The 24043-nt window shown below is 53.5% G+C and overlaps 1 protein-coding gene across 2 annotated transcripts in view; it reads left to right on the top strand.

Annotated features, from left to right (window-relative positions):
* LOC119395155 (nuclear factor related to kappa-B-binding protein) overlaps positions 1-24043 on the top strand; it is a 755896-nt gene that overhangs the window by 282873 nt on the left and 448980 nt on the right. For both annotated transcript variants that reach the window (XM_037662442.2, XM_049415825.1), the window contains exon 7: positions 11265-11396. In XM_037662442.2, coding sequence (XP_037518370.2) covers positions 11265-11396 — 132 coding nt within the window. The remainder of the gene's footprint in view (positions 1-11264; positions 11397-24043) is intronic.

Below are 24043 nucleotides of genomic sequence, written 5' to 3'. Positions count from 1 at the left end.
AGGCTCAGCCGAAAGCCATTAGCTATGCTGCTGCAGCCCGACGTAACGCCCCCCTTCTCGCCCGCGTCAAGACGCTGCGCCACCGCAGCAGTTCCGCCGCCAGGCACCGCTGCCACCACCACCGATGCCATACCGCCCGCTGACAGGACATCGCTGCGCCCCCCGAAAGACCGACGTTTGGCGTGCCCCTGACAACCGACCGCTCTGCTATCACTGCGGGTAAGCCGGCCACACATACTGCCGCTGCCAGTACCGTCAGATGGGCCTACGTGGCTTCGCCGTCAATGCACCGCCTCCACGGCGTGGTGAGCTGCCACGCGACATCGCCGACTACTTCGCCACCACTGAATGGGGACCTCGATGTACCTCGCATTCGCCGTCGCCTGGACGCTACCGGTCCCCTCAGCGACGACAGCAGTACAGCAGCCCTAACCGGGGCCGTTCCGCGAGCCCATATCCAGAAAACTAAGGGCAGCAACTGATGGTGGTGCGGTTGCTGTACGACGAACTACCAAAGATCCTCCGCCGACGACGCGAGTGGCGAAACATTCACGAACGCGAGTGGCGAAACACGATGCGAACCAGACAGACTCCTGACGGCGAAACCTCAAGCACCAAATATCTGGCGACATGACATGGAAGCAGCGGAACAAACCGACGCAGTCGTGATCCGAGGCCACGACCTAACCGCAACGCAAGACGACGAACTAGATACCTCGACGTTCTGATCGACGGCCGCAATGTCACCACTCTCATCGATACTGGAACTGACTATTCCGTCATCAGTGGGCCGTTCGCCACAAAGTTGAAGAAAATTAGGACTGCTTGGGAAGGCCCCAAGATCCGGATCGCTGGAGGCCATCTCTTAATGCTGTCTGGAGTCTGCACAGCAAGAGTCACCATCAATAATTGCACTTATGCTGTGAGCTTCGTAATCTTGCAGCATTGCTCGAGGGGTGCCATACTTGGCACGCACTTCTTAAACCATCACGGTGCCGTCATCGACCTAAGAACCAAGTCGATAACTCTATCGTCGGAGAAAGCGACATCACCGGATACGAACCCACGTCAACATGCCCTGAACGAGCTCGAGGATCAAGTCACCATTCCTCCTAGATCCAGCATCATAATTCCAGCGTTTGCTTCTAGACCGTGACATTTGCGTCGCAAGAGGCATTGCTCGGTTGCATGAAGGAAAAGGAAGCGCGATGCTAACGAACTTCAGCCAAGAATACAGACACCTGAGAAGGGGCACGATGATTGCGTACATCGAAGAAATCTTGGCTGTCAGCGATGCGTTTGCCTTTTCAGATTCTGACGAAGCTACAACAACCGCAATGCTCAAGCCATCCTTCGACGTAAACCGAAGCCTTCCCGCTCACCAATAGCAACAGCTCCGATGCCTTCTGAAGGAACACAAGGACTGTTTCTCGTCGTCATTACGGGTCCGGCAAATGCCCCTTGCTTAACACCGTATCATAACGGAAGAAAATGCTCGACCACTCCGTCAGAGTCCCTACCAGGTTTCGACGCAAGAAAGGGACGCCGTTAAGAAACAAGTCGACGAAATGCTACGCGACGATATCATCCAGCCGTCCAAGAGCCCGTGGGCGTCTCCCGTAGTGTTAGTGAGGAAGAAGGATGGAACCTTCTTCCTCACAGACTGTTGCTCACAGACTGTCACATGGTCACAGACTGTCACATGGTCTAAAAAACGTTGCAGGACGTTTCAACGTTAAAGTTCTCCTATCAGCCCGAACAAAATGAAGAACATTTGTGGAATCATTGATCGGAAGTTGCTTGAAAAAAGAGCAGGTTCAAATAATAAAAAAACGTGCAAGGTGAAACACATATTTCCGGTAGTCCCATGCAGAGTGGCCGTTGTTTACCAAATCCTATTCTCATGTGGTCACGTATATTATAGGGCAAACAGGCCGTTGCCTGAATATTAGACTAATGGAACATAAGCGCTCACTGGTAGGCAATCTGTATTCTCATTTGGTTAAGCATTCCACAGAACATGCATGCACACCGATGTTTGAACACACTGTATGTATCTTCGCGCATGTGGACCAGGCCACCAGGGAGATAATGGAGGCGTTTTATATCTTCAAAAAAGGCCCTAGGTGTGTAAGTGTGCCGTCTATCACATTGCATGACAGAGAGATTGCTTTCTTGAACTGTTTTGCCTCGTGATACATTATGTTTACAGTTACACCTTAGATTTTGTACTGTATCTTTGGTCTGGCGTCATCGACGTGTGCCCACGTGGGATAGGTTGTGCTTTAAATGTGTGGTTTCGTTGCTAATAAAGTTAGTTGTGAGACAGCGCTGGTGTTTGTGTTCCTCCTTCTTCTCGGTGTTTCGTCGTTTGCGCTGGAAACCACTCATCATGTTTAAAGGACCCCTGACACCAAAATTGAAACCTCAAGATGTTTGTGTTGTTTGACTTTCCTGTATACGGGGGCACATCTGACCGATTATTAGCGACGAACGTTGCCTTTAAGATATCTTAATTTGATTTTAAAGTAAGCATGAGTGCTCACTTGAGTTGGCTGCACCTTGCGACATCCTGGTATGACGTAGATAGAGGCCCCGCGTGACGTTCCACGAGTAAAGCGAGTATTGTGGACGTCACAGAAGGTTTGCAGGGCGCACGTGCACAATACGACGACTGGCACCCGGCGAGGCCAATTGTTCCGCACTCCTCTCTCTCTGTTGTCGGGCTGCTCTCGAGGTAGTTTTCGTGAGGGGTCACGCGCTTAACAGGTTTAACCCATACCAAGGCACCCACATACTTTCAATCTCTACCACGCGCGGGGCCCCGATTTGAAAACCGAGCTTTCAACGTCACCACAGCTTGAGTGCACATGGTCTTTGACGCTCCGCCGCATAGGTCGCTAGTTTCTTGTGGTTTTTAGGCGGGCGTTTTGAAGTGACGCTAAAATGGTCACAATTAACTACGCTAGAATCAGTTATACGATACGTTAGAGCATTTACGATTTAACTTGGGGATTACCAGACCCAAAGCTACAAATTACAGTAAAAAAGTCACCAACAAAAATTTTGCTCTCAAGGGTCCTTTAATGCAATCCAACTCGCCCAAATGTCGGTTCTTCTTTACTATTGGCCGCGCCTTGCTGCCAATGTCACTCGCTACGTAAAGGCATGCAGAGATTCAGCGACGCAAGACACCGCCGACAAGACCAGCAGGCTTTCTTCAGCCAATCGAACCTCGTCGCCGACCATTCCAGCTAATAGTGATGGACCTACTAGGGCTGTTCCCTACGTCGACTTCCCGAAATAAATGGATCGTCGTAGCTACAGACTACCTGACGCGCTACGCCGAAACAAAGGCTCTGCCCTAAGGCAGTGCCGCCGAGGTAGCCAAGTTTTTCATTGAGAACATTGTTCTTCGTCATGGTGCCCCAGAGGTACTTATCACCGATAGAAGTACGGCCTTTACTGCTGACCTAACTCGGGCAATCCTGAGGTACAGCCAGACAAGCCACCGCTAGACCACCACCTACCACCCACAGACTAACGGCCTCACCGAGTGTCTGAACATAACCATCGCCGACATGCTGGTCATGTACGTCGTCGTCGAATACAAGACGTGGGACGCCATCCTTCTGTATGTGACCTTCGTGTACAACACGGCCGTACAAGAAACGACGCAGATGACAAGTTGGTTTACGAACGGAGCCCGGCAATGACGCTTGACGCCATGTTACCAAACGTGACCGATGTGGAAAACATCGATGTGACCACCTACATGCAGCGCGCCGAAGAAGCACGACAGCTCGCTCGCCCACGGACCAAGAACCAGCAGACGACTAACAGTCGCCGCTACAACCTTCGATGACGCCACATGCAATACCAACCTGGTGACCATGTATGGATGTGGACGCCAATACGCTGAGGGGGACTTAGTGAGAAGCTTCTTTGACGATACTTCAAACCGTACAGGGTACTTCGATGCCTCGGCGCACTCGACTACAAGGTTGTCCCTGACGGCATTACGAACTCTCAGCGGCGCCATGCGCAACCTGAAGTCGCCCATGTCGTGCGCCTCAAGCCATATTACGCGCGTTAGTGAATTTGAGGACTGCACTTTTGCTTAATTATTGTACTGTCTTGCTTGTGCTTATTGTACTTACTTGCTTTATTATTGTTATTTATTGTTGCATGCATTGCCCCCCCCCCCCGTGTTCTATTTTAAACATCGGGATGATGCTTTTTCAGAGGGGGCCATTGCCACGCGCGTTTTCTTATTATCCTTTTTGCTGTATTTGGTTTTCGCCCACAAAGACTGTCAGCAACGCTCAGCGCGAACTGAGCCTCATTATTCGAGATGCTTCGCGATTATTGTAGATCATTTTGTTAAGATTGCGCGCAAGATGCGCACACTCGAGCTTACTCTAGAACTTGCGCGACAACCAACAATAACGCTGGAATATTCGACGGGACATGTATAAATGCTGATGCACTTCACCGCTTGTCAGTTTAATCGACGACCGACGCCCTGTTCACTGATATCAGTGTACAGCGTGTATTGCTGTAGCTTGAGTTTTCACTTCCCGGCCACAAGTTCGGCCAAATAAAGAGTTTCAGCTTGAACACGACGACTGCTGTCTTCGTTGACGTCACGACCCCGTGACAATATTGTCACGGGGTCGTTACGTTGACGAAGACAACAGTCAGCACGTCCGAGATGAAACTGTTTCTTTGGCCGAACTTGTGGTCGGGAAACTGAAAGTCAAACTACAGCAATACACTGATAGTGGCGAACAGAGCGTCGACCGTCGATCAACTGACAAGCGGTGAAGCGGGTTGGCATTTATGCATGTGCCGTAGAATATTCCAGCGTTATCGCTGCTTGTCGCGCAATCTCTAGAACAAGCTCGAGTGTTCGCGTCTTGCGCGCAATCTTAACAAAATGATCTACAATCATCGCGAAGCTTCTCGAACAATGTGGCGCGGTTTGCGCTGAGCGTTGCTGACAGTTTTTGTGGACGAAAACCGAGTACAGCAAAAGTATTAAGAAGAAACGCACGTGGCAATGCCCCCCTCTGAAAAAGCATCGTCCGGATGCTTAAAACAGAACATTGTGTGGGGGGGTGGTGGCTAATGCATGCAACAATAAATAACAACAATAAAGCAAGAAAGTACAATAAAGAATAAGCACTAGCAATAATAAACAGCAATAATAAGGCAAAAGTACAGTCCTCAGATTCACTAACGCGCGTAATATGGCTTGAGTCGCACGACATGGACGACTTCAGGTCGCGCACGGCGCCGCTGAGAGTTCGTAATGCCGTCAGGGACAACCTGGTAGTCGAGTGCGTCGAGGCGTCGAAGTACCCTGTACGGTCCGAAGTATCGTCGAAGAAGCTTCTCACTAAGTCCTCGTCGGCGTATTGGCGTCCATCCCCATACACGATCACCGGGTTGGTATTCCATGTGGCGTCGTCGAAGGTTGTAGCGGCGGCTGTCAGTCGTCTGCTGGTTCTTGATCCGTAGGCGGGCGAGCTGTCGTGCTTCTTCGGTGGTCACGTCGATGTTTTTCTCGTCAGTCACGTTTGGTAACATGGCGTCGAACGTCGTTGCCGGGCTCCGTCCGTAGACCAACTTGTATGGCGTCATCTGCGTCGTTTCCTGTACGGCCGTGTTGTACACGAAGGTCACGTACGAAAGGATGGCGTCCCACATCTTATGTTCGACGTCGACGTACATGGCCAGCATGTCGGCGATGGTCTTATTTAGACGCTCAGTGAGGCCGTTGGTCCGTGGGTGGTACGCGGTGGTCCGGTGGTGGCTTGTGTGGCTGTATTCCAAGATCGCCTGAGTTAGGTCAGCCGTAAACGCCGTACCTCTGTCAGTGATGAGAACTTCTGGGGCGCCGTGTCGAAGGACGATGCTCTCAACAAAGAACTTGGCTACCTCAGCGGCACTGCCTTTGGGCAGGGCTTTTGTTTCGGCATAGCGGGTGAGGTAGTCGGTAGCCACGACGATCCATTTATTTCCGCAAGTCGACGTTGGGAACGGCCCCAGGAGGTCCATCCTGATCTGCTGGAATGGTCGCCGAGGAGGCTCGATCGGCTGAAGGAAGCCTGTTGGTCTTGGGGGCGGTGTCTTCTGTCACTGACATTCTCGGCACGTCCTTACGTAGCGAGTGACGTCGGCGGCAAGGCGCGGCCAGTAGTATTTTTCCTGTACTCGTGCGAGCGTGCGGGAGAGTACGAGGTGTCCAGCCGTCGGGTCGTCGTGCAGGGCATGCAGAATTTCTGGTCGCAGTCCAGAAGGTACAACGATAAGGTAGCTGGCTCGGGCTGGAGAGAAGTTCTTCTTTACGAAGATGTTGTTTTTCAAGGAAAATGATGCCAATCCTCGCCTGAATGCTTTTGGGACAACAATGGTCCTGCGATTATTGATTGTGACTCTTGCTGTGCAGACTCCAGACGGCGTTATTAGATGGCCTCCAGCGGTACGGATTTTGGGGCCTTCCCAAGCAGTATTAACTTTCTTCAACTTCGTGGCGAAGGGCCCACTGATGATGCAATAGTCGGCTCCAGTATCGACGAGAGCGGTGACGTTGTGGCCGTCGATGAGAACGTCGAGGTCGCTAGTTCGTTGTCTTGCGTTGCGATTGGGTCGCGACGTTGGGTCACGGCTGCATCGGTGTGTTCCGCTGCTTCCATGTTGCGTCGTCGGGTCTTCTTCGGTCCGCGAGATTTCGTCAGGGGTCTGTCTGGTTTGCGTCATGTTCTGAAGGTTTCGTTGCGGCGGCGTCGGCGGCGGCGGAGGATCTTCAGTAGTTCGTCGTACAGCAACCGCACCTCCATCAATTGCTGCCCTTAGTTTTCCGGATACGGGCTAGGTGACCGGCCCCGGTTTGGGCCAGTGTACGGCCGGTAGTGCGGTGACGTGTAGCGGCCGGGCGACGGCGAGTGGGAAGGTCGTCGTTCTTGCCACTGTGTTCCGGTGAGGTAGTCTTCGATGTCGCGAGGCCGTTCGCCTGGCTGCAGGCGCGGCGCGTTGATGGCGAATCCGCGTAGTCCCATCTGTCGGTACTGGCAGCGGCGGTACGTGTGGCCGGCCTCCCCGCAGTGGTAGCAGAGCGGGCAGTTGTCAGGGGCGCGCCAAACGTCGGTCTTCCTCGGCGTGGATCGCTGGCCGGCTGGCGGGCGGTATGACGTTGGTGGTGGCGGCGGTGGTGCCTGGCGGCGGAACTGCTGGGGTGGCGCGGCGTCTTGATGTGGGCGAGGAGGGGGGGCGTTGCATCGGGCTGCAGCAGCATAGCGCATGGCTTGCAGCTGCGGCGGTGCTGGCTGAGGAACACCCAGTGACTGTGTGATTTCTTCGCGTACAACGTCAGCAATCGACGTGACTTCCGGCTGTGCAAACGGCGCAAGCTTTCGCAGCTCCTCTCGCATGATTGCTCGGATCGTTTCGCGGAAGCCGAGGCCATGAACAGCGGAGCCAAGGCCATGAACAGCTGCGCTGTCTTGAAATGCGCGGCGATTGTACTGCCGGGTGCGCATCTCGAGCGTCTTCTCGATGGTCGTTGCTTCCGAGACGAATTCTTGAACTGTCGATGGGGCGTTCCGCATCAGCCCGGCGAAGAGCTCCTGTTTGACTCCTTGCATAGGAAAGCGGACCTTCTTGTCCTCGGGCATGACAGGGTCTGCATGATGGAACAGCCTTGTCATCTCTACCGTGAAGAGCGCCACGTTTTCGTTTGGCATCTGCACGCGGGTCTCGAGCAGAGCCTCAGCACGCTCTTTCTTGACGATGCTCGTGAATGTCGCGGAACCTGGTGCGAAAGATGTCCCACGTTGTCAGGCTTCGCTCTTGGTTCTTGAACCAGGTCCGAGCGGCGTCATCCAAAGTGAAATAGACATGCCGTAGCTTGTCTTCGCTGGTCCAGGCATTGAAAATCGCGACTCGTTCGTAGGCTTCGAGCCAGCTTTCCGGGTCTTCGAACGACGATCCGCGGAAGGTTGGCGGCTCCTTGGGTGTCCGGAGAAGGATCGGTGCGGGGGGCACAGCGTCTGTCATCGGCGTTGTGATCGAGGTCAGGGTCTTTGGTTGCCGGTTCTTTTCAGGTAGAGGCCCATGCTCTGGCGGTAGACGTTGTTGCCTGCGGCTTGCTCGCTGCTCAGCCTTGGCGTCGACGTCTTCTTTGTGACTCGGGCTTGGTTCACGGCTTGACGGGGGCGTCCGGAACATGGATGAACAACACCTCCACCAGATGTCACGGGGTCTTGATGTCGACGAAGACAACAGTCAGCACGTCCGAGATGAAACTGTTTATTTGGCCGAACTTGTGGCCGGGAAACTGAAAGTAAAACTTCAGCAACACACTGATAGTGGCGAACAGAGCGTCGACCGTTGATCAACTGAGAAGCGGTGAAGCGCGTTGGCATTTATGCATGTGCCGTAGAATATTCCAGCGTTATCGTTGCTTGTCGCGCAATCTCTAGAACAAGCTCGAGTGTTCGCGTCTTGTGTGCAATCTTAACAAAATGATCTACAATCATCTCGAAGCTTCTCGAACAATGAGGCGCGGTTTGCGCTGAGCGTTGCTGACAGGTTTTGTGGACGAAAACCGAATACAGGAAAAGTAATAATAAGAAACGCACGTGGCAATATGCACCACCAGTGGGACATTTTGGAATGAGCCCGATGACGTCGAGACTCCCGAGTACAATTAATCACTAGCACTCAAATGACTTATGATAAAAAGAAATAACACTCCGTGCATTACGAGCTGTAATAAAATGCTGCATGTGTATCTTTGTTTGATTCATGGAAAAAAGAACTTAGTGGCGTTACCATGGAGAATGGCCCGGGCAGTCCAAAAGTTCCATTTTCGCCGGGCTGTGCTCCACTGACTCGTTTGCGTCTCGGTAGGAGTTTTGGCTTGTGTAGTCGTATCTCAAGGGTAGTTTCATTATCACATATTGCTGAGTGGGCATTGCTGGCTCGTGAAGGTCTCTCTAACTGCAATTTAGAGAAAATGCCGCGTCCGTGTAATGTCTTCGAATGCATTGTGGATGCCGCTTGACCAAGAGCAGCTGCAGGAATGAAGTCATCGACATTCTATTGGGCACCACAGAAGAAACTGCTACATTTGAACTGACTAACGGCTGCACTTCTGCGACAGTGGGATAAAAAAAAATCAATTTCTGTGCTCTCTACATTTTCATGCCGAGGATTACGAAACCAATGTAAGCAAGTCCTCGCCCTTCAAAGTATGGCTTTCCCGCAGCACTGTTTCGTCGGTCTTGTCAGGATGCTGCATGCCCATGTAAGGGAAATAGAAGAATAAAGAAGTGGTTTCAAGGTTTAAAGAAGTAAAACTGTATTATTAAGAAGGGCTACATATAATTCTCGTGGCCGTTTTCAGGAACCGTCCCTCTCCACACATCAAAGCCAAATGATTCGACAGGCACCTTCTGCGTGACTCCTCGGAGGGGACGAACATTGGTCCCATGTGGTTCACACAAGTGAAGGCTGTGCGCAGAGATTTCACATTACACATTGATTGATCGTGTCGCATTTCGGCGGCATGGTGCACCAGCTGCGTAAACAGAGGCTCACCGAACAGTGCCAGCACATGTACACACAGGCACACACAGGCCGTACGAACGCCCGGATCGCATGCAGCTTCCCGACACAATACAGCATTGTATTGAATGCTTCATTGTAACCTTTCCATCCACAGACAACATCGCATTACAATGCAAGTAGCAGCAGCCAGCAAACAAGCATAACAGGAAGTATTCTTGCGTGCATTTCTGGTGGAGGTGCAGTGTAGCGAGATAATGGAAGGTGCTGGCATAGCGCCCGTTAAAGGCGGCTTTGGGGCACTAGCGATGGATTTAATCGTAGGAGACAATACATTAGGCCAACATAAGAAAAAAGATAAGCTTTTTTTCCTTTTTTGTCGAGCCTGGTAGAGCACACGTCACCGACCTGTTATAAAGGGGACTCTGATAGCATCCATCCATCCATTTGGGGAGTGCTTACGTCACGAATCCTTTACAGGTGGGCGGTTTGAATTGCGCTAACAGTATGCAGACCACTTAAGTGTGATTTTCTTTCAAACTAAGCATTTCCTTAGCATGAAACAGGCACTCTACACCAAGTTGTAATTTACTTTTAGTGTCTCTTCAAAGCTATTTCGGGCGTGGCTGTAGTGATTTGACCGCTTGAGCGAATTAAAAAGCATAAATTAGTTTTTTTCGGACTGCCCGATTTTTTGGACGATTTCGCAGTCCCTAGATAGTCTGAAAAATCGGATATGTTCTGAAAAATTTACCTGGTTTTGCTTGTGTGCAGTAAAGCGTGTGCTTCCATGCTGTAAAAGATGGTGTTGTCTTTTTCTAATCTCAAACGGTGTTGTTTAACTTCCTGAAAAATTCTCTGCTGGGACCATAAAAGTCCTTAAAAACTCTTGAATTTTTTTTTCTGCACGGTTGCTATGAGCCCTACAGTAATGACCACTGCTTGTTATGCAAAAATTATTTTAAAAGCATTGGATGATTCTATTCCACTAGCTTCTGGCACTCTTCTACTCATTCAGTTGAATGTTTAAATTGCCGTTGACATATTCCTGTTTGTGTTATCCACTGCATAGGTCATAACATGTTATCATGTCAGGCCACGCCTAATTGGAAACACCGATTGCACGGTGTGAGATGTGCCTCAAGTAATGCACGATGCTTTCTGTATGCACGCAGAGGCACAACAGAAGTCTTTTGGTACTTAGAATAACAGAGAGCTGAGCTGGTTGGTAAGTATTCATTCTAAAACGTGTTGTAGCTATTTCTTACGTTCATTGTGTATCCCACAGTCCAAAGATAAGGTGTTAATGTTGTTTTTATCATAATGTTGTCCCTGTTTGCACGCCCTGTCTTTTAGAGTCTCTTGGTACTTTCGGTATGATTGGCACTTGTCAGCGGTACTTACAAATTGAAAAGTAAATGAAAATTAAGTAAATCAAAGAATGCATTTAATAGTTGCTGTTCTGTGTGAGTTGGCATTTTGATGTTTTCTTTTTGTGCTGAGCAGTACTGCATTTACTTGGTATACGTGGATGGTCTGTGGCACACATATAACCTTTGTATACAGCATCCACCATCAGGCAGGCAGCAGCCATGCTAAGTGCGCAAGGAAATCTTTGAAGCATGTAGGCCAGCCTTTTTCAAGAGTGTCCATCGTAGATGAAAGGGCACGCCTGATTGCAATGATTGCAGAGGGGCCTCCCAAGCTGCTGCGAAAGTACCGCCGACAGTTGCACCACTTTGAGAGTGCCCTGAGCCCCGAGTTGAACCGTGTACCCTCAACCTTATCTGCTGCACCCCATGGACCACACCGGTGCGACACCAGTGAGTAGTCTTTCTCGGCAGTGTGCATGTCTGGCATCGGATGGAGCTTTTTGGTAAAGGTTTGAGACGAAATGTAAACATTAGTTTGTGTTTAGAAAAAAAGTCTCCAATGACCACAAGGCATCATGTGAGCTTATGGAGACGCTTTATTTGAATGGAACTACTGTCCAGCCTGTGCAGTGACACTTTGATTTGCTTATATTCTGCAGAGATATGTCGCAACATGCACTTCATGTGTGTTGCACTTCACATTTCTAAGTTGCACCTGCCTTTTACACCTTATGAGTTGTTAGTTGGTGCTGTGTATGTGTGCGTGTTTGTGTTATGTTTTTTTCGCACCCTTCAGTTATGTTCGGAACGATTGCTTTCAGATGTATTTGTTTAGTGTGTCATATGTGATATATTGTTGCAAGACCATATTGGGCATTCAGGCGAACGAGAGAGCAATAAAAAAAGAAAAAGGTGCAAGGACGCAAAGCACATCGAGACGCAGAGGGAGGGTGTGAGATAAGTGGAAAAGAAAGGTACCCGGGTCTCCCTCAACCTCAGCCTCGGTGTGTGTGTGTGTGTGTGGGGGGGGGGGAGGTGGCTTTATCAGCGGACCTTTCTTTCACACTTATCTCGCTCCCTTCTCAGCAATAAAAAGAGTTGGGACTGAGACCAAGACATGATGTCATTTTGTATTCCCCCCACGTTCCTCGGTTCCCCAGAGTACAAAGGAGAACACAAGAGCTTGGGGCGCCTATGGGGCTCTGCTGAGGAGAGAGGGGCAAATGCAAGGGGAGGGAAAAAAAAGGCCAAAAAAACGACATTGGAAACAAAAATAGCCTGTTTGTTAGAATCGAGTACGAAACCGAAGCCGCATTAGTGGCGCTAATACTCCCCTCAGAGTGGTAAGATGCATTGTTATCGCCGTCACACAATGGTGGCCGAGCACATTTTGTGGTCAGTCCACGTTGGTTTGCGTGTCGTATCTGTCCCCATTGAAGTGCAAATTGTGATGCACCATTTTCCTTATCAAAGCGCACGACTAAGGAAGATTGTTTTGCCCACTGAATATAGCTGCGACGTGTCTTTTTCGTGTGCCCAAGACTTGTGACCGTGAGTAACGCTAAGGGAGATCTTCAGCCGCACGTCGATCAGGAAAAGTTACTACGGGCCAAAAACGGCAAAATATCCGGACCTCAAAGGAAAGCTTGCAGACTAGAGCACTGCACGGGCCCGGGCCCGGCCCGGCCCGCGGGTCGGGCTGGGCCGTTCGAAGCGTTTTCCGGTGGGCCCGGGCTGGGCTTGGGCTTGAAAATGCGGGCCCGGGCCGGGCCCGGGCTTGAAGCCGCGGGCCTGGGCCGGGCCCGTGCTTGAGGCTGCGGGCCGGGCCGGACTCGGACCCGCTCATTAAAAGGCGTAAGTCGGGTCTTCGAGCACACGCGAATGTTATGCATTCCATGGTCTAAGGTATACTGTGCCAAGCTGAAGTGGCACGTATATAAATATATACATATATATTAACAGCACTAACAATGGGCCAGATCACAGTTGTTCCCATGGGAGGCATAAAGATTTCTGCCTTTTATTCGTGGTTGACACATACGATACATTTCATTTATATTCCTTGGTATTATGTGCCAAAACCACGATATGATTACGAGGCACGTCGTAGTGGCACCGGATCAATTTCGACCACCTCGATTTCTCTAACGTGCACCTAAAGTTAAGTATATACACGGGTGTTCTTGCATTTCGCCCCCATCAAATTGCGGCCGCAGTGGCCGCGCGAATCGCACCCGTGTCCTAGGACTTAACAGCGAAACAGCTTAAGCGCTGAGCTACCACCGCGGGCAAAGCAACATTTCGATGCATGTACACACCGAATTTTCCGTCCGATCGCCCGCTACAAAGCGCACGGCATCATTAATAATCATCATCAACAACTAATATCCTCTAGTGGGCCCGGGTCGGACCTGGTCATGAACAAGCGCGCCCTGGATTAGTTTAGTAATGAACGCCCGGCCCAGGCCGGGCTCGGGCTGGGTACGGTCAAGTACGCCCGGGCCCGGGCTGGGCCCGGGCTTGGAACCACGGGCCCGGGCCGGGCTCGGGCTGGGTTCGGTCATGTACGCCCGGGCCCGGGCCGGGCCCGCGCTTGGAACCACGGGCCCAGGCTGGGCTCGGGCTTTATAAAGCGGGCCCGGGCCGGGCCCGGGCCGTAAAATCCGGCCCGTGCAGTGCTCTATTGCAGACTTTTTAACTCTTTGAGGGTCGAATTTTTTTCACGAAATGCACTCCAAAAATGCGTAATATTTTTATTGCTGAAATAAATTTTTCAAACGATTCTCTTTAAGAAAAAATTTGTCTAAAATTTTTTGGCATGAACGCAGAGTGACACAGTCATTTTTGTTGTTACATACACGAGGTTTATTCGTGAGTAACATAAAGCAACATCCTAAAAAATGCACTTATATAATTTTTTGTAAATAAATATTATGCGTTGTATTAAACATAGCTCGCAGACATACAAAAATACACTTGGGGAATAGTTCACATTGCACATTGGAAGAATCGGCGCTCGACTCGCTAGCAGCAGAGCAACCGGGATGCACTTCCATAGCGTATGCGAACTGCGTGAGTGAGCGCACTGAAGAAAACTGTGTCGCCCGTCCGGAACACTAAACGAGCGAAAAAGCTATAATAATCCTTCGTCTTATCACCAACGAACCAATGAGACGGAGTTAGTTTTTCCTGAGTCCCCAAAAGAGGAAACGCAACCACGGTGGCATCGTTTGTGTAATTTAGCGCTGCACGGAAACAGATGTAATCGTGCCTCGGGTAGCAATAAACGAGAAATTAACAAGCGGTCACCCTTTGAGAGATTAGAAACAAGACAGCCATCAGCTTTGCGTGTGTGAGAAGCGATAACCACCTGAAGGACGAAAGCAAAACCAGCAGCACTGTGCGAGCGCTCGAATGAGCAAGCGAAAGCCGGCACACTACCTTGGAAAAAAAAACTACAACAACAAAGAGACCTCGGCGCATAAAAATAAATCCACTTATTTCCGAAGTGTGGCAGCACATACCAAGCAAGAGAAATGATCGGGAAAGGCGCGCGTTTTAAACATAGTACAGGCATGCCGTACATGTATGGCGAAAACCCTGAAAGCGGTAAGTAACTTGGTGTATATTGACTTTGTCAAGATAACAGCATGCGGTCAAGGCGTATCCAGAAGTGATAATAGAGCCAGCAAAACAGGCTCACAGGAGAAAATGAACTGCCAGGAGAATAAATTTTACATTCTTTGAAGGAAAATTGTGCTTGTCTCTTCCTTTTATCTTTTTTTTCTAATCGTGGTAGCAGTATATTCATGTGCATTATTATTGCGAACTCGCGAAATTGGGTGCATGTTAGGTTCGTGTAAATGTGGTACTTGAACAGACAGACAATGAACTTTAATGTGGTCCTGAGGGGCAACTCGGAAAGCCCCCTTACGGGGGAGGAAGCCGCCGCGGGCAACTCCCACGTCGGGACGGGCAGGCCATGCCTGACCGCCACATCGCGGGCCCTCTGGACGGCCCGTAGCTGAACAGCGAGGTCGGAGCTCTTGAGTGCCTTCTGCCACTCTTCTTCCGTGGTTAGACGATCGTGCTGCTGTAACGAGGGACACTGCCAGAGCATGTGTTCTAAAGTGCAGAAAGCATCTCCGCAATCTGGACAATTTGGTTCGAACGAGTCCGCGTACTTGCTGACCCTGGCTAGGCTGGGATGGGACCCAGTCTGCAGCATATGAAAGGTGGAAGACTGAGGCCGGGAGAGCTTGGTGTGCGGCGGGGGATATACCCTCCTGCCGAGCTCATAGTGCTTCGTGACCTCGTTGAACGTGTGGAGCGAGTCCTTGTGGAGCCCCGCGTCCGCACCCGTGAGCAGCGTTTCCCCGGTGCAGTGGGTGAGTTCGCACGCACGGGCATGGGCCAGCTCGTTGGTGTTGGGAACGATGGGGGAGACCTGAGGCCCCATGTGGGCCGGGAACCAAGTGATGACGTGGAGGACGACGCTTCTGCCGCAGAGCAGCGAGGCCGCCTCCCTCGAGACCGAACCCAACGCGAAGGCCCTGACCACCGGCTGGGAATCCATGTAGACTTGCGGCCTGCTCCCGTCCTGGAGGGCGAGAGCTACCGCCACCTGTTCTGCTAGTGCCGGGGACGAGCCCCACACCGATGCGGCGTTAAGGAGGTTGCCCCTGTAATCTACCACGGCCGCCACGAACCGGTCGGACGAACCGTACTGAGCGGCATCGACGAATGCGAGCGATCCCGGATCGCCGGCGACAGATTTGAGAAGCGCAGCCGCCCGGGCCCTTCGCCTGCCTGCATTGTGTCGTGGGTGCACGTTGCGTGGGATCGGCGAGACCGTGATGGCCTCCCGTGTTTGCACGTCGAGTGCGCACCGCCTCTCCCTGATGGCAGTGGGATTGCAGCCGAGCGGCTCCAGGACCCGGTTCCCCGCAGGTGAGGAAGAGAGCCTGGCGACCTGAGCCTTCTGCTGTGCCTCGACAACCTCGTCAAGGGTGTTGTGGACTCCCAGCCGCATAAGCTTCTCTGTGCTGGCTCCCATGGGGATGCCGAGCACCTTCTTGATGCTCTTACGCATCAGCGCCTCGAGCTTTGACCTCTCCTATCCAAGCCAGCGATGCGCGGCGGCCACGTACGTGCTATGACTCATTAGGAAGGCGTGGTACAACCTGAGGAGGTTTTCTTCCCCCAGCCCTCCGTGGCTCTTGGAGACCCTGGTGATGAGCCTGACCATGTTGTCCGTTTTGGTGGCGATACGAGCGATCGTTTGTTCGTTACAACCGTATGCCTCAATCAGCATACCGAGTATGCGGATGACCTCAACTCTTGGGATGACCTGTCCGATGGCTGTGTGAATGGAGATGTCGACCTTCCCTAGAGGTACCTGCCCCTTGGGGATGCGCCCCCTCCTCGTCGAGCGATACAAAAGAAGTTTGGACTTGGACGGGGAGAGCCGGAGCCCCGTGCCCTTCAAGAATTCCTCCGTGCAGCTCATGGTCGCTTGTAGGGATTCCTCGACTCTGCTTTCCCTGCTGCCATTGCACCACACCGTAATGTCATCGGCGTAAAGAGCGTGATTAACGCCTTCCACTTTAGAGAGGCGGGCAGAAAGGCCGCGCATGGCGACATTGAAGAGAGGAGGCGAGATTACCGACCCCTGAGGAGTGCCCCTCTGTGATGAGTAAAGGAGGGGCACGAGGCACGTGCCGAATGTGGAAGCGCGGCGATGGTGCGCGAGAAGAAAAGTCACCCAATGGCACGCGCACAAACCACGTCGACGCAGAGGATTGGCCAGATAGGGGCTCGTGGCATGCGACCCGAGCCGTGATGGTGAACGACGAAGGATGATTGTGGCACTGTGCTGTGGGGCGCCGGACGGAGAAGGTCGAGGAAGGAGCAAGCATCGCACCCGCGGCGAAAGCGGCTGGTACTCGGTTCTGGAGGTGGCGGAACGCAAGGTCCGGGGAGTGGCCGTCGACCTTGGAAGGCTCCAAGCGAGGCTGCCCGGACACGTCGCCCCTCAATACGGCAGTTCCGGGATCGCCAGCAGCCCTTCTCTTCTCGGCAGGACGGCTGCAGCCCACAGTTCAGTCAAGGAGGTGCCCGTCACCTGTGGAGTCCTGAAGCAAGGGACCAAGGCTCAGTTAGGCCTAACCTCGACCGACCGAGGACGGAGAAGACTACTGGGGACACACGCGACGAGAGCAAGTGGTAGGCTGGACGAAGGCGACCTACGATGAACTTGGAGGACTACTGAGGACTTCGGCGATGGTCTCGACGAGAGATTGACACGACGGGAACATCGAGTCGTCGCGACGTACTGTAAGAACATTCTATTGATGCAAGGCCCATAGTGGCCAGACTGAGTTGGAGACGTATCTAAGCCTAGCTAGAACTCATTGTTTAGCTAGTTGCAGTTCTAGATATGAACTGAGATTTTGGAAAATGTAAATAGGTTTTGGTTGGAATTACTCAGTGTCTTTAACACTTTTTTATGTTGTCTTTTTGCTCATTATAAACTGTTGTTTTTTGCCATCCTACCACGGTCTCCTGTGCCCGTCTCACTCTCTCCCGATCCATTATTGCAAGCACCCCCGAGATAATCGTGACACCCTCGCCCCCAGCTCGAAGGGATCAGACGTTACCTCGCCCACCTTGAGGGTGTGCGCCTGCCCCGAAGGAACAAAGTGATGAACCCGTGAAACTTGCACCCAAGTCCCATGTCTGAAATGGAATCCAGGATGTGCTTATGCAGAACGTTATCGAAGGCCTTTTCGAGATCCAGCGCCAAGATACCCCTGACGTCTCTGGTGTCCCTGTCAATGATCTGGTGCTTAATGAGCTTCATGACATCCTGAGTGGACAGGGATGGGCGAAATCCCATCACGTTGTAGGGGAAGAGTTCGTGTTCCTCGATATACCTAGATATCCAGTTGTGAATGACGTGTTCCGCGACTTTTCCCATGCACGAAGTGAGCGAGATCGGTCACAGGTTGTTTAGGACAAGCGTTCGACCTGGCTTTGGCATAAGAATTACTGACGCTTGCTTCCAATCGTACACGACATCGCACATATCCCACATGCGATTGATCTCGTCTGTTAAGGTGACGATGGCCTTTTCGTCCAGATTGCGAAGTAACCTGTTCGAAATACCGTCCAGCCCCGGGGCCGATCGGCCATTAAGTTGAAAAGCGCTTCACAGACCTCGTTTTTAGAAAAGGGAGCATCGAGGTCCTCCCTCTGGAGGCCCTGATACTGGGGGTAGTCCGCGTCTCCCGAGGAACCTGTGGGGATTCGAGGCACGCCCGTAGCCTTTGCGCGGGGATTTGCCGTCTGCTAACCCATTTTCTCCCCGTTCCCTCCCGCGGCGGCAATGTGGCGCCATCTTGCGCCATGCGCCGCCGGGTATTCGTGGTGGCGCTGTACGCGATCTCGGAATTCGCGAGATCCGGTGCACGCCGGAACGAGCTCTCTCTCTCTCCTCGGACGCCGCTGGGTAAGCACGCGTTTCCTTCTGGCCCTACGTCCCCTTTGGGAATCGCCGGGCTGTAGCCTGCCTGGGTGCCTCGGCACCCTTCCAGGCGTGTTTACCCCAATGTTAGCTCCGGTTCGTACGTTAAGCCAAAGAGCGGTGCCTAGTGCTCGTGCGGTCGTACCACGCCGAGCCGCACTTGCCGGAGGCCCACGCGTACGGAGATTGCCCTAACCCTCGCGACCAGGCCCAGTGGTAATCGCGAGAGTGTGCAGCATAGCCGCGAGGTACCTTTTCCCGAGCGGCGTGTCAAAGCTCGGCATTGCCAGCTGCGACGTGCTTCGCGGAACCCCTTGGTGTATTCCGTCCGCCTGCGGGGGGCCCTTTGCTCCCTGCGCCCCGGGAGCGGACGCTGTACTGTGTGTTTGGGGTGCCGCCGAGGGCAAATAAAGTGTTTTTGTGTATATGTTATCTCGAACACTGTGTTTATGCCGCGCGGCGCTCAACGCCTTTGCTAGCTGAGCGCGCGCGGAGCGGTGCGCTAAACGTAGCAGGCAATGGTAGACGCGGCCCTGTGGCTCGCTAAGCCTGAACTCGCGGTAGTCTTCGACTCCGGTGAGCATCGAGGCTACCACACTGGCGCCCAACGCGGTATCAAAGGCTCATTAAGCCTTTGATTAGACTTAGTCGAGTCAGCACGCCTTTGCGTATCAGGCTCGCCGTGTTACCCGCGTTATGTCTGCTAGGCGTGAGTTTTGTCCGCTGTCGTTTTTAGCAGATACCGCTTTGCTCGAGAACAGGGCCAGTGCCCCCTTCGAGCAGCATGCGCAACAGGCGCTCCCCGAGAACGGTGCAACGGCCGGTATCCCTTTTGAAACCGTGCCGCTTATCGAGCTTGGAGACAGTTGCCCATCGCTCCATCGCGCCGCGCATGCTCCCACAGCTTCCTTTGAAGCGGGTGCACAGACGCTGCTGCAAAATGCCACCCAAATGATTCAGGCCCTCGCGGGGGCAGTCCAAACGCTTTCGGCCGTTCCGAAACGCACTCATCCCGCTGTCATGTTGGCTGTTCCGACCTACAGCGGGTACGGTGATCTGCAAAGTGCACGCGATAACCTGGACTCCCTCACACGTTACCAGAGAGCCATCGGTCTAGACGATCAGGATGTGCTCGGACGCGTCGTCCCGGCTGCACTGACTGACACGGCGGCGAGGTGGTATCGGCTTTCAGGCCACCGAGCAGCAACCCTCGATGAGTTCCGCGCGGCCTTCCTGCGCGAATTCTTACCCGCTGACTACGAGAGTAGGATGCGGCGCGAGCTCGAGCTCCGCACGCAAGCTCTTGATGAGTCGCTTCAGGAGTACGTACGCGCGATGGAAGACCTTTTCTCTATCGCTGAGCCCAGAGCTTCGAACGAGGAACGCGTCGAACGGGTGGTCAGGCAGGCACATCCGACCTTTTCGGCGTACCTGCGCGGCAGTCGCTTCCGAGATTTAGAGGAATTGGCCGCCGAGGCGAAGCGCATTCAAGGCGACATTCTTGCCGCACGCGCCTATCACCCGCCACCGCCAGCCAGCAAGGCCCTTGAACCACGCTGCGCGTTGGGAGGGGCCGTAACCTTTCCCCAACGGCAACAGCCCGCCGGAGCTGCCTTTGCGGCTCCCGCTAGAAGCGGGCACAGTTGGGAGCTGAGTGATCGCGCTTTAGATCCCTATGCGTACGCGAGGCGCGCAGCAGCCTGTGCTGCACCGCAACTCGACGCGCGCGAGCAGGGACGCTATCCGACCCAGCGCTTCGGTGAGGGTGCACGTGACGCTCGTCATAACAGATCCTTTGATCAACAGGCGAACCGACCCCTGCCGCTAGAGGCTGCTCCTCCTCGGGAGAGGGGCCGCGACGGAGCATCTTCCCTTTCCCGGGATGGAATGCGCTGCTTCCGCTGCCGCGAGAGAGGGCACATAGCGAGGGAGTGCCCCGTATCTAGGCCTCCTGTGAGGCAGGGAAACGGGGGTGCGGGTCGTTCGTGAAGGCACGAGCGGCCGAACCCTTGCTTCTCCCCTCCGCGTACCGGGCAAGCAGTCTTGCTGGTGCGCACGCGCCGTTTATTTCGGTCACTATTGCCGGCCGCGAATTTTCGGCGTTGCTAGACACGGGCGCGAGCGCTTCGTTGTTTGGTGAACAGGTGTTGTCCCACTTGCGGAAGCACTCGGTGCGCTTGCGGGACTGCCGAACAACATTCACCCTTGCGAGAGGCGTGGCCCAGTCGGCTGGCGCCGCAAGGTTGACGGTCAGATGGGGAGATCGAATGAGACACACGCGTTTTGTTCATCTCCCAGGGCTCAGTGTTCCTGTGATTCTCGGTCGGGACTTTCTCCTAAAAACCGGTATCGTTGTGGACATTGCGAATGGCGGCTATCGCGACGGACCTTTTTCCCAGCTCAAGCCGTTCATCAGCCCGCCGGCGTATACAACTGCCTGTGCAGTAGAGGCGTCGGAACCGTGTCGCGTGAAAAGTTCGGGGGCAGGCCCCTGCGCTATGCGCTCGTCGGCTCAAAATCCCCATCGGGATCGAGCGGCACGACACGCAGAGGCTCCGCATCCTCTGACCGCCTGTGCGACTCATTTGGATGATACACAGAAGGCTCGTTTGTCGGCACTGTTACGCGAGTACGACGAGCTTTTCACCGATCAGCCGGGCTGTACTGAGTTGGTGAGCCACGCGATCGAAACTGGCGACGCGCTTCCTTTGAAGTGTAACACCAGGCCCGTCAGCCTGGCCAAGAGGCAGGTTATTGACGGCTTGCTGGACGATATGCTTTCAGCTGGCATTGTTCGCCGTTCGTCCAGCGCCTGGGCGTCTCCAATTGTATTGGTGCCTAAGAAAGATGGCAGTCATCGCCTGTGCATAGACTACCGCCGTCTAAACGGAGTGACTCGTAAGGATGCCATCCGCTCCCCACGATTAGCTCCATCGTAGGAAACCTCGGCACTGCGCGGTACTTCACCACATTAGATGCCTCCAAAGGTTACCTACAGGTCCGGATGGATGAGCGTGACCGGTGCAAGACCGCGTTCACCTCCCACAGAGGGTTGTTTGAGTTCACTCGTATGCCCTTTGGTCTTTGTAATGCTCCTGCGACTTTTCAGAGACTCATGGACCGCGTTCTCGGGGAAGCAAAGTGGTCATACTGCATGTGCTACCTCGACGACATCGTGATTTATTCACAAACCTTCGAAGAGCACTTGGCCCATGTTGCCGATGTGCTCTGGAGGGTGAGGGCTGCCGGGATGACGTTAAATCCCGCGAAGGCCCAATTAGCGCAGACTCGAGTTCAGTTACTTGGGTTTACGCTGGGGGAAGGCTCCATTGAGCCCGACAGGGAGAAACTTCGAGCAATCCTCGATTTCCTCGTGCCCAAGGACGTACGCGGCCTGCGCCGCTTTCTGGGAATGGCCAACATTTACCGGTTGTTCATTCCGTCCTGTGCCCAAGTGCAGGTGCCCTTGACCAAGCTCTTGGGTAAGTCTGCGGTGTGGCGATGGGGACCTGAGCAGCAAGAGGCGTTTTGCCATCTGTCTAGCGCCATTGCGGAGACAGTGCAGCTCAAGCTCCCCGGCCTGACCAGACCGTTTGTTGTCCAGACTGACGCGAGTGATCTGGGATTAGGAGCAGTTCTCCTACAGGAATACGATGGCGTGTTGCAGCTGCTGGCCTTTGCCAGCCGCTCGCTGATACCCGCGGAGAAGAATTATTCCGTGACTGAGAAAGAGTGTCTCGCCATCGTGTTTGCACTGCGTAAGTTTGACGTCTACCTGGATGGGACGAAGTTCGTGGTGCAAACAGATCACAGCGCGCTAAGCTGGCTGATGCGGCTCCGTGAGCCTGCGGGCAGGCTGGCGCGCTGGGCTCTCTTAATACAGCATTATGACCCTTCAGTGCAGTATCGGAAGGGGAGCACTAACGTGGTAGCTGATGCGCTATCCCGTGCCCCAGTGTCTACCGGGAGCCTGGATTCTGGTGCGACAACCGCTAGCGGTGCCTTTGCGCAAGCAAGCGTCGGGGGCGAAACGGCGGCTGAGCCGGCGAGTGGAGAGAAGGGTGAGTGCGCCGACGAGCGAACCCTTTCCGCGAGCCAGGCAAGCAGCGCGCCGCGAAGCGGGCGAGAGGGTGAGCAACACGAAAGCGAACCCATGACGCCGACGCAAGCGGCAGCGATGGCTGTAGTCCTGAGTAAAAACGATACCAGGCTCCCCTTTGGGAGAATGGGAATCGCTTTCAGCAGGCAAGAGCTACTGAAGGCCCAGCAAGATGATCCGTTTTGTCGCGAGTTGAGCGACGGTCTCAGGGAGACGGAGCGCTGTGACGCTGCTGGTAGTGCGGCGGGCGCAGGGGGACGGGAACCGGCGTGTGTCGCTGGGTCCCCCGTGGATACATACTTGCTGGACCATGACGGGCTCCTGCTGAAACACATAGCCACCGATGAGGAGTCCGTGGACCCGTTTAAGGTGGTTATGCCCAAATGTCTGAGAGGCGCACTGTTGCGATCCTCTCACGACGAACCCATGGCCGGTCACCTGAGTGGCTCCAAAGTTTTTGCAAAACTGAGCAAGACTGTGACCTGGCTTGGCATGAAGCATGACATTTTCCGCTATTGCCGTACCTGCCATGTCTGTCAAGCGGTGAAATCAAGGGATGGCAAGCCGCCCGGCCTGATGAAACCGATTGTCAGTAGAGCGTCCGTGGCAAGTAGCCACATGCGATCTAATGGGGCCGTTCCCCAGAAGCAAGCAGGGGTTCATACATCTGATGGTAGTCGTGGATCATTTTTCGAAGTGGGTGGAATTGTTTCCGCTTCGGAAGGTGACAGCGCGAGCGGTGCTTGAGAGGCTGCAGGAAGTGTTGTGTCGGTTCGGCTTTCCGGAAAGACTGATTACTGACAACGTGTCGTATTTCACCGCTCGGGTGTTTGGTGATACGTGCCGTTCCCTAGGAATTAATCACTGCACCACTTCGCCCTACCATCCCCAGTCCAATTTGACGGAGCGAACCAATTGTACGCTCTAACCGATGTTGGCGGCCTTTGCCGAAAGTCAAAAAGACTGGGCAGACCATTTGAGTGAGCTCGCGTTCGCAATCCGAACCTCCGAGAGTCGCTCTACTGGTTTCTCTCCTGCTTTCCTCAACTTCGGAAGGGAGTTGGCAAATCCTGTGACCAGTGTCATGCAATGCCAGCTCGGAGACAAGGAAGCACCAGCAGACTGTTCTGCTTACGCATCAAAGCTTCGGGACAGGCTTTGTCGAGCTCTCAGTAGAGCAAGGCAGAGTTTGGCATCGGCCAGGGCTGTGCAGAAGGCCCAGTATGACCGGAAACATCGCCATCTTTCATTTAAGGTAGGTGATCTTGTCCTGAAGCGCAACCACGCTCTTAGCGACGCGAGCAAGGGGTTCTCAGCCTCGCTCGCTCCTAAGTGGCTTGGTCCGTACCGAGTGGAGAAAGCTTGGACTCCGCTCGCGTACTTGCTGAAAGATCCCCTTTCGGGAAAACTCAGCCGTGCCCACATCGCAGACCTGAAAGCCTTTGAGTCGAGGTCTGACGAGCTCCCGCCAGA

The sequence above is a fragment of the Rhipicephalus sanguineus genome, chromosome 5 (genome assembly GCF_013339695.2).
Source record: "Rhipicephalus sanguineus isolate Rsan-2018 chromosome 5, BIME_Rsan_1.4, whole genome shotgun sequence".
In the NCBI taxonomy this organism is placed as follows: Eukaryota; Metazoa; Arthropoda; class Arachnida; order Ixodida; family Ixodidae; genus Rhipicephalus; species Rhipicephalus sanguineus.
Note: the sequence above shows the minus strand (reverse complement) of the source record. Positions and strands in the feature narration are given on the sequence as shown.